Source organism: Palaemon carinicauda, chromosome 6, assembly GCF_036898095.1.
Source record: "Palaemon carinicauda isolate YSFRI2023 chromosome 6, ASM3689809v2, whole genome shotgun sequence".
Taxonomy (NCBI): domain Eukaryota; kingdom Metazoa; phylum Arthropoda; class Malacostraca; order Decapoda; family Palaemonidae; genus Palaemon; species Palaemon carinicauda.
In genome coordinates, this window is record NC_090730.1 from 94608116 (window position 1) to 94618283 (window position 10168).

The 10168-nt window shown below is 38.6% G+C and overlaps 2 protein-coding genes across 2 annotated transcripts; both read left to right on the forward strand.

Annotated features, from left to right (window-relative positions):
* The first annotated feature begins 2765 nt into the window (after window positions 1-2765).
* Window positions 2766-4119, forward strand: LOC137643155 (uncharacterized). The gene is made up of 3 exons (XM_068376007.1): window positions 2766-2957; window positions 3090-3362; window positions 3478-4119. The coding sequence occupies exons 1-3, from the start codon at window positions 2766-2768 to the stop codon at window positions 4117-4119; spliced, it is 1107 nt and encodes a 368-aa protein (XP_068232108.1).
* A 744-nt stretch (window positions 4120-4863) lies between these two features.
* Window positions 4864-7212, forward strand: LOC137643156 (uncharacterized). The gene is made up of 2 exons (XM_068376008.1): window positions 4864-5482; window positions 7079-7212. Exons 1-2 carry the CDS (start codon window positions 4864-4866, stop codon window positions 7210-7212), a joined length of 753 nt encoding a protein of 250 aa, XP_068232109.1.
* Window positions 7213-10168: the final 2956 nt, after the last annotated feature.

Consider the following 10168-nt stretch of genomic DNA (forward strand, 5'->3'; position numbering starts at 1 on the left):
TCTCTCTCCGGAGTCGTCAAGATCTTCCGTTTCCTACGCGCTCCATCCACAGATCTACTTGAACCTAAATTCTTTCGTTGTTGTTCCTTCTGCTTTACGTCGAGTTATTACATCCATTCTTCGTCGCAGGGTCACTGAGCCCGTGGGTGGGCTCTGGCCATGTTAAGCACCGTGCACTCCTACGTTTTGCTGGCATCCGTAACGAGCGGTTCTTCAAATTCGTTACACACATAGTTCCACCTTTATTCCACGACGGGAATAGCATTCCTACTTCCATAAGCGGGAGCGGTGGTGAGGGGGTGCTGCTCCACCCCTCTAACCTCCTTAGGCACTCCCTGGAAAGATGCACTACCACTTGCTGGCAAGGGGGTATCCCTTACTGCTCACTGGGGGAGCATCTGGCTCCCCTCCCCCACACTCAGGGGCAAAGATTGCTGGCTGACCTTTTGGCAATCCTGTCCCCAGTCCTTGCGGGTCTGACGGACGGCCCAAGGGACCCTTGGTCCCCTTCCCGCGTCGTCTTCCCCTTCCTCTCGTTGGTACAGGGGAAACATGATTTCTTGTGCCGACACCGTTTGTTTTTTTAAACAGCTTTCAGAAGGTGGTTTGTGGCCTCACATCCTTAACTCTACCGCTGGTCGTTGTAGGGGCATAGAGCCCAAAGGTGGTCCCTTCCCCCTACAACGTGATATAGAACATAACTGAAATATATATTGTGTATATCATTATTCCTTTCATAAATTTAAACTGTCTAATCATCATCATCGCCATCATCTCCCACACCCATTGACGCAAAGGACCTCGGTTAAATTTCGCCAGTCGTCTCTATCTTGAGCTTTTAAATCAATGTTTCTCCATTCATCATCTCCTATTTCATGCTTCATAGCCCTCAGCCATGTAGGTCTGGGTCACTAAATATTCTAGCGCCTTCTGAAGCTCATTTAGATATTTGGTGGACTAATGTCTCTTGGGGAGTGGGAAAAGCATGACCAAACCATATCCATCTACTCCTCATCATGATCTCATCTTCATATGGCAATCGAGTAGTTTCTCTTACAGTTTTATTTCTCATTCTGTCCAGCCATTTTACTCCCAAAATTATTTTAAGGACTTTTTTCTAAAATTTACAAAATCTGTTGCATATTACTTCATTGTCATACCACGACTCATGTCTAATACTCGACAAATTTCCGCTATTCACATCGTCAAATATTTCTTTGGTTGTTTTAATATAATAAAGTTATGTATTTGTAATCTTACCTTTTTTTCCCAAACAAATAAGATATAAGTCCTTGAAAAGATAGAAAAAGCCAAAGCAGAGAGTGTGGTTATTTAATTTTATTATGGAAGTTCTACAGCTCACTCAGCCTCGGGTAGGTCAGAGTGACGTCTTCACCCTGACCCACCCAGCTCCAACCATCTGGCTACCTGCGCACTAATGTGGCCTGAGAACACCTCTTATATCCATGGACCTTAGTTCTTCCTCCCTCTTTAATCAATTGCGCCATCCATATTGTCCATGTAAGTCTGTATACAGGGCATTTCGGGATTGATAGACCATTAAGGAGACCACATGAATCCTTCTTTTGGTTAGGAATGAAAAATCTATAGAAAGGTATATAAAATGTTTTCATGCTTGTAACCCATTCAAAGTACATTTTATTAAATTCTATAGGGTGCATATAAAAGTGGTAGGATCATTTCCTACCCGTATAACACAACATGACTACACTGTATTTGTGTATTTATGGATGTATATACTTATTACACTCACACTTATGCAATGTTGGATAAATCAGCAAATTCATTAGCAAAGACACTGTGCTCTTTCATTACTAGATTTGGTTGCTCGAAAATTTTTTTAAGTAATAATGGTATTGAGTTTATAAATAAGGCGGTGAAATCGGTCAAGGACTTGATGAAAATTAAACGCTTTTCAGTGACTGCATATACACATTCAGATAATGGCTTAGTGGACTCTAATAAAATGGAAGTGGTGCAAATTATGCAACTTAGTGGCCGATGACCCCCGTCATTGACACACCATGCTCCCTATGGCTGAGCTACATTTAAACATTACATATAATCCCTCACTCAGGGACACGCCTTTCTTTTTTGTGTATGGAAAGGATCCAGTGTTACCACATACTGTCCTGATAAATTCGCAACATTTGCTCAATTATTCAACAGAACAAAAGCATGTCTATTTACTAAATCACTTAAGGAGAGTATTGAGCACCACTGAAAGGTTTTAGAAAAGAGGTTGTTGGATATGTGTAAACCTCCTATTTGATTAATTTATTTGTAAATGATTTTCTTTATTTTTTCATTCTTTGCTTATATTAATTTGAGTGTAAAATATGATTATTTATGTTTGAATAACTGATACTTATTTACCAAGAGCTATCTGGGAAATTTTGTATTTGACTTAACGAAGTAAAGGTGAGCATTGTTAATGGCGGTTTGTTTACATCCTGAATTTTCTGTTCCTGCCTTGATGCCTTTTGTCTTCGTTCGCTCCCAGAGTTGTTGTCTTGAGTGCAGCGAATATTTGGATATAGTGACTGAATCCAATTTTTGTGTAGTAAGGCAGAATGAAGGAAGGAAAATTAAGGAAGAGCCGCGCTGCAGCCCGTGGATGGGGTACTCGGTCGTCAAACGCTTTGCAAGTTTTGCTGGACGACCAGAACATGACCAAAGTGGAGTTGCAAGACGCCGTTGACGAATTTGACAAACGTGTGGCCACTTTGGATGATGTGTAGTCAATGTTGGAATTGGAAATTTGCAATTCCAAGGACTTAGAAGAGGACATTGAGTATGCAGATGAGTTTCGGCGAGAGGTAAGAGCTCCTAGGATACAGGCTACCCAAAGGTTAGTTGATATGGCTAAAGATGAAAGTCAGCCTAGGCTTAGTGAAAGCGGTACTGCTTCTGTCGATTCTTCGTGCAACGTTAATGTAAGATTGCCTAAATTGAAGTTGCCCAAATTCAGTGGAGTTTTAACTGAATGGCAATCATTCTGGGATAGGATTGTTGCCTTAGTAGATGACAGTGATATTCCTACCATAAGTAAATTTTGTTATTTACAGTCACTGTTGGAAGGAGAAGCACGAGCAATGATTCAAGGATTATCCCAGACTAGTGTCAATTATCCTATTGCTTGCAATATGTTAAAGGAGAGGTTTGGTAAACCAGAACGTATTATTTTTGCTCATATTCAGGCTTTGTTAGGTGTTGCATTGCCTACTAAGATTGCTCCTTGTAGCTCCAAGCACATATCGCCCTTATGGAAATTGCAAGATGAAGTTTTAACACATGTACATAGCCTAGAGGCTTTAGGAGTAGATGGTAAACAGTATGGGGTATTTATGACACCTGTTTTTTTTATCTCGGTTACCCAGTGACATCCGCTTGGAGTGGTCCAGAGAAGGTTCTGGGCATGAGAGTGATCTCTCATGGTTATTAAAATTTTTACAGAGAGAAATAGAGCGCCGAGAGCGGTCAGACACCTTCAAGGATATTCATGCAGGAAAGTCAGATGATCGTTTCGTTGAATCCGAAAAGAGAGGTAAATTTCAGAGTTCAGCCTCAGCCCTTCAAACGTCTTCCGAAGTTAATGTAGGCCTATATAGGCATAGGTTTCCGTGTATGTTTTGTAATAAAGGTCACAAAAGTGAAAATTGTATTGCTATTTTGAAACTCTCTGTGGCTGATTGGGAAGAGGCTATTAGGTCTGCTAAGTTGTGTTTTAGATGTTTGGGAAAGGGGCACTTTTCCAGGAGTGGCTCAGCAAAATGTGTGAAATGTAAAGGAAGGCATAATGTTTTGTGTTGTACTGGCACTAAATCTAATGCAAATGAGAGTAGTCCTAATGGACAAGCTGCAGGCACAAGTGGTTCCTCTGTTACTAATCCTACCGAAAATGTCACTCATTGTGGTGTGACTCATTGTGAATCTAACCCAAATAATAATATTTTGTCTCAAACGTGTAGTGTGTTGCAGACTGCAAAGGTCAAGGTTTGGGGTAAGAAGGGCATGTACCAAGCTATTGTACTTTTTGACACTGGATCAGACAGATCTTATGTTTCTTGTAAATTTGTGAAAAAAAGTACAACCTAGATGGGTTATGAATGAATGTATATCGTATTCATCATTTGGGGGTGGTAAAGCTTCTAAAGGGAATCAATGTAATGTGTATGATTTAAATTGGATTGATATTAAAGGGGAGAGTCATTCCTTACTTGCATCTGAAATACCTGATATTTGTGCACCCTTGTTCTGCCCTAGTGTCCCTGATGTAAAAATTAAGCATTTTTCTTCTCTACGGTTAGCAGATGATTATATGAATAGTCGTCATGTTAATGTTGATATTTTAGTAGGGTTGGATGCTTATTGGAAGTTCATGTTACCTAATAAATATGTACAGTATGAAAACTTAGTTGCCCAAGAGTCTTTATTTGTATGGATTTTATCTGGTTCTTGTAATGAATCCTTTGATAAAGGAAATGTAAATTCCCAACTTTTGTGTATCAATGTTTCTAAATCTGCTTTGAATAACTTTTGGGATTTAGAATCTGTGGGTATTTGTACTAAAGAGGCTGTTTCTAATGATAGTGCATTAAGTAATGTAATGAGTACATTTTCTGAAACTGTAAAATTTAATGATGATGGGTATGAGGTAGCTTTACCTTGGAAATCTGATGTTGCTAAACAAAGGCTGCAAAATAATAAAAAACTGGTCAGGAAAAGGTTAGATAATTTAAATGTCAAACTTGAAAAATTTCTTGATCTAAGGAGAAGATATGATGAGGTTTTTAAAGAATATGAGGGAGATTGTATTATTGAGGAAGTTCCTCCTCTGAAATGGTTACATCTTTTCCTGTATATTATTTACCTCACCGACCTGTTGTGCATGAGAGTAGCAATTCTACTAAGGTTAGGCCTGTGTTTGATGCCTCGGCAGTGGGTTATAATGGCATTTCCTTAAATGACTGTCTTGAATGTGGACATTCTCTGAATCTTGATCTTGTTGGAGTATTGATAAGATTTAGAAGATGGAAGGTAGCCTTAACGGCTGATATTACAAAGGCTTTCCTGCAGATCAAGGTTCGGAGAGAGGACCAAGATGTACACAGATGCTTATGGAATTGTGATGGTACTGTACGTATTAGGAGATTTGTTCGTGTTCCCTTTGGTAATAAGAGCAGCCCATTTTTATTAAATGCTACCATCAAAACTCATTTGAAAAATTATCCCCATTCTAAAGTTGTAAATGAATTATATAATAACTTATATGTAGATGATTGGTTGTCAGGTGCTGACAGTGATGCTGAAGCATGTGTCAAGTTTAATGAGGCAAGCAAGATTATGGCTGAAGCTGGTATGTCATTGTCTGGGTGGAATTCAAATAGTAAAGATTTAAGGGAGAAATTCCATGAGATATTTGAATTATATGGGGGAGATGAATCTGTGAAAATTCTTGGTATGCAATAGTTTTCTGAAGAAGATTGTTTTACATTTAATGAATTTATTATTGAATCTCAGTTTGAAGTGATATCTACTAAGAGGAATGTTCTAAGTGTCATAGGCAGGTGCTTTGACCCTCTTGGCTTAATTAGTCCATTTGTTATGCTTGCTAAAATTCTTTTTCAGGATATATGGAGACTTGGGCTTAACTGGGATGAAGTATTGCCTAAAGAATTAAATTTGAAAATTCAAATTTGGTTAAAGGGTTTTAAGGAACTTTACCCTATGAAGATTCAGCGAAGTTATTTTCCTAGCCTACAGTGGAAAGGCGTAAAGGGTTTAGAACTTCATTCCTTTGGGGATGCATCTGAAAGGGGCTTTGGGGCTTGTGTGTATATAAGAGTTCCACTGGGAGATGATCTATTTCAGGTTTCTCTAGTTTTAAGTAGAGGTAAGGTAGCCCCTATCAAGAAAGTTTCATTGCCTCGCTTTGAGTTGTTAGGTGCATTACTTTGCACGCGTTTATTAGTATTTGTTAAATCTGCACTATTTCTTACGGAGGAGGTGTCCTATTATTGTTGGACAGATTCGACTGTTGCTTTATCTTGGATTAAGGGAGATCCTAGTCGATGGAAGACTTTCGTCGCAAACAGAGTTACTGAAATTCAGATGTTAACCTCTCCTAGTTGTTGGTATCATTGTCCAGGTAAGGAAAACCCTGCTGATCTCATCTCTAGAGGGATAGCTGCTGAAAGACTTGTTCTTTCTGATATTTGATTTTTTGGTCCACCTTGGCTTAAAGGGACCTTAACTTTACAGCAGGAGTAAGTAGAGGTGTCTTTGAATGATGATGAAAATTGTAATAAGATTGTAGTAGCTTGCTTAGAAGTAGAACCTTTACCACAAGTTTTTGAATTTTTCAGATGGAGTAAATTTCCTAAAGCCCTCAATATTGTGGCTTGGACTTTGAGATTTATTAAGAATTGTAAACCTTAATCTACCAAATAATTTGGTCCATTGACTTATGATGAGTTAACCAAGGCTAAGACAAAATTGTTTCATTGTGTGCAAAGATAAGTATATCCTCAGGATATCCTAGCTTTAACTCAAGGTAAACAGCTTAAAAAGGGAAGCCCTTTGAATAAGTTAGACCCCTTTTTGGATAATGAAGGTCTTTTGAGAATCAAAGGTCGTTTAGAGTACTCTGATCTGTGCTATGAAAGCAAGCATCCTATTATTCTTCCCCCAAGTCATATAGTGAAGGCTTTGGTTCGCTTCCAACATGTTCTTTTAAAACATGCTGGTGTGTCTACTCTTATGTCTACTTTGAGAAATAGTTACTGGATTGTTAGACTTCAAAGGTTTGCTAAGGCTGTATGTAGAGAATGTGTGTCTTGCCGCAGGCAAGATTTGAAGGCCTGCCGTTAGCCTGTAGCTCCTCTTCCTGAACTACGAGTCAAATCTGCTCCTCCCTTTACTGTAACTGGTTTAGATTATGCTGGCCCTTTGTTTTGTGCTGACATGCCCCTCAAGAAGTTGTATATTTTACTCTTTACATGTGCTGTTGTACGTTCTGTACATTTAGAGCTTACCGATTCTCTATCTCTGCCAGATTGTCTTCTTGCCATACGTAGATTTACATCAAGGCGTGGTATTCCTTCAACATTTTATTCTGATAATGCAAAAACATTTGTTAGTGCTTCTCATGTCTTGACGCAGCATTATGGCCCACTAGCTCCTCAGTAGAAGTTTATTGTGGCCCGTGCTCCTTGGTGGGGAGGTTGGTGGGAGCGCTTGATAAGGTCAGTTAAGTCGGCTCTCAAGAAAACTTTAGGTACGAAATGCCTATCTAAATGTGAATTAGAAACTATACTGCATGAAGTCGAAGAATGCATCAACTCAAGGCCTTTAACCTTTGTGGGAGAAGAACCTGACATTTCTAATCCTTTGACTCCTTCATATTTTCTTATTGGTCGTACTGCTGGTTTTCAACCGGATAATGTTGATGAACATTTTTCTTGCGTAACTTCCACAGACTTGTGTATGCGAGAATCTGCCCGCCAAAGGTAGTTAGATAAGTTTTGGGAGAAATGGAGTTTGGAGTATATAAGAAATTTGCCCTGTAACATTAAAGGTTTTGTGTCTAAATGTAATTTAAACAAAGGAATCTATGGTGTTGGTCAGTGAAGATAATGTTCCTAGGTTGTCTTGGCCACTTGGAGTTATTGTAAAAGTGTATCCGGGTAAAGATGGTTTCATTAGAAGTGTTGATGTTGAAACTTCAAAGGGTGTTATCAATAGACCTGTTCAAAAATTACATGATCTTGAGATTTCAAGTGCCTCTGACCTAGTATCTGATTATAATGTACCTTGTAGTGATACTCATGAGAATTCTTTGTCTGGACCCGTTTCTGTTAATTCTTGCGAGGATGTTGATAAAGGTGAATGTAGTACTGCTCAACCTGTTGTTGAACATACATTGTCATATACACGTAAGGGTCGTGCTGTAAGGGCTCCAGATAAATTGACTTTGTAATACTGTACCTTATATATGCGTTTGATCCTTTATGTATATAGGAGTATTGGTAAGTACTCCTATGGTGGGGAGAATGTTGGATATGAGTAAACGTCCTATTTGATTAATTTGTTTGTAAATGGTTTTCTTTATTTTTCCATTCTTTGCTTATATTAATTTGGGTGTAATATATGATTGTTTATGTTTGAATAACTGATACTTATTTACCAAGAGCTATCTGGGAAATTTTGTATTTGACTTAACGAAATAAAGGTGAGCATTGTTAATGGCGGTTTGTTTACATCCTGAATTTTCTGTTCCTGCCTTGATGTCTTCTGTCTTTGTTCGCTCCCAGAGTTGTTGTCTTAAGTGGAGCGAATAGAGGTAATGAAAAACACAGCTTAAAGTATACTGGATAGTTCAAAACCGTATTTGTGGGCAACCGTGTGTATTTGAAGCAATTACAACCTAGGACACACAAACTAGAGCCAGTGTATTTTGCTCCATACTGAACAAAGATGGTTAAATCTAACACAGTAATGATACAAAACATTATTAGTGGAGCAGTGTTCAAACTCAGCAGGCACATATACATGTGGCTCCCAAAAAAGGTAATTTTCAAAAATGTCAATCAGAGAGTAAACCCTTTACTCCTGCATATGCGACATTCCTTGAGTTGATGAGTAGTAATTTCTTGTTGTTGTTTCAACAGACCTTATTTCTTCTTTTCACGTGTTTTAAATACACTTGATGATAACAATGTATTCTTATGTGGGTGCTTAATGTAGTGAAGTAGAGTGTTGGGATAATTTTGCTGTGTTTATTGATAAGTATGATATACTGCTGAGTAACCTTGAAAAAAACAGAGAGAGGTTAAATAGGTCAGGTGTGATCTGTCAGGCATATGCTATATTACTGATGTATTTATATAACTCCTGGTTGCAGGGACTGGTGTGGTTTCCGAAGGGATTAAAGTTCAGCCTCGAGGCGAGGCAGAGTTAGAATATGCATAAATGTGAGTACCTTATACTTAATTAGAATTTTGATATGGGAAAGAGGTTGAAGCTGCAAGATTTTCTCGGGAAATGACTAGAGACCACTGATCGATAGTTGCAAGAGTATGCGAAGTACTGATTTTGTAAATGGCAAAACGGTGGTGGTGCTCTGTGTTGCGAAATTATGCCGAACACCTGGACAAGTGAAATCAAAGGATGAAGGAATGTTTACTCCCGTTTAGGCCTGTATTGCCCACAACAAAAAGTATGCCTACATGGCTGAGGGCTATGAAGCACGAAATAGGTGATGATAAATGGAGAAGTATTGAATTAAAATCTCAAGATAGAGACGACTGGCGAAATATAACCGAGGCCCTTTGAGTCAGTAGACGTAGGAGGAGACGACAATTCACTATCATAATTATTAAGGTCATAAGAAGAAATAAGAGGAACTATTTTCCATTTAATGTGTATATTTCTATATACAATATTTCATTTTTTATTTTCATGTGTAAGATGTCCTATTTTTTCTTGGGGGTGGGGGCCCAGATTTTTATTTATATACATATTTTATCTTGCCTTTCTGTCTATTACATGGCATGTCTTATTCTGGATCGAATTGTAGTCTATATACCATATAGACTAGAGAGAGTAAGTGCCTTCTCCAGGGTAAGGAGCATAGGTGGGGGGGGGGGGGGCCTTGTGTCCTAATCCTTGCACAGTAAATATACAAAATGTAAGATCAATGGATTTTTTTAAGCATACTATGACTGTCACAAATTATTGTGCAAGATCATTGAACTCTCTTGTAGATGATGTGTCTTAAGTCTGATAGGTGAAATGTCTTAAGTCGTATGGTAACCGTATATTTTCCTAACAGTGGAGATTTCCACAAATCTGGGTGTATCAGAATATTGACAGAACAGCATTGCATTACTTGCTCAGAAGGAGTCGGAGTAGTACTTGAGCGCTCCCAGAACAATATGGCTTTTGCCTGAGAATATGTTGCTGTAAAAAGTGTATTCACGAACCTTTTGTAATAAAGTGAAAAACCTATATTCTGATGTCTTATTATTCGTGGACATGAGAAACTTGTATGTGAAAGAGAGCAACCTGCCCTGGAGAGTTGTACACTTGGTGGGTCTTCTTGCAGGAGATACACAGGTTTTAGACAGTCAAGAGTGATCATACC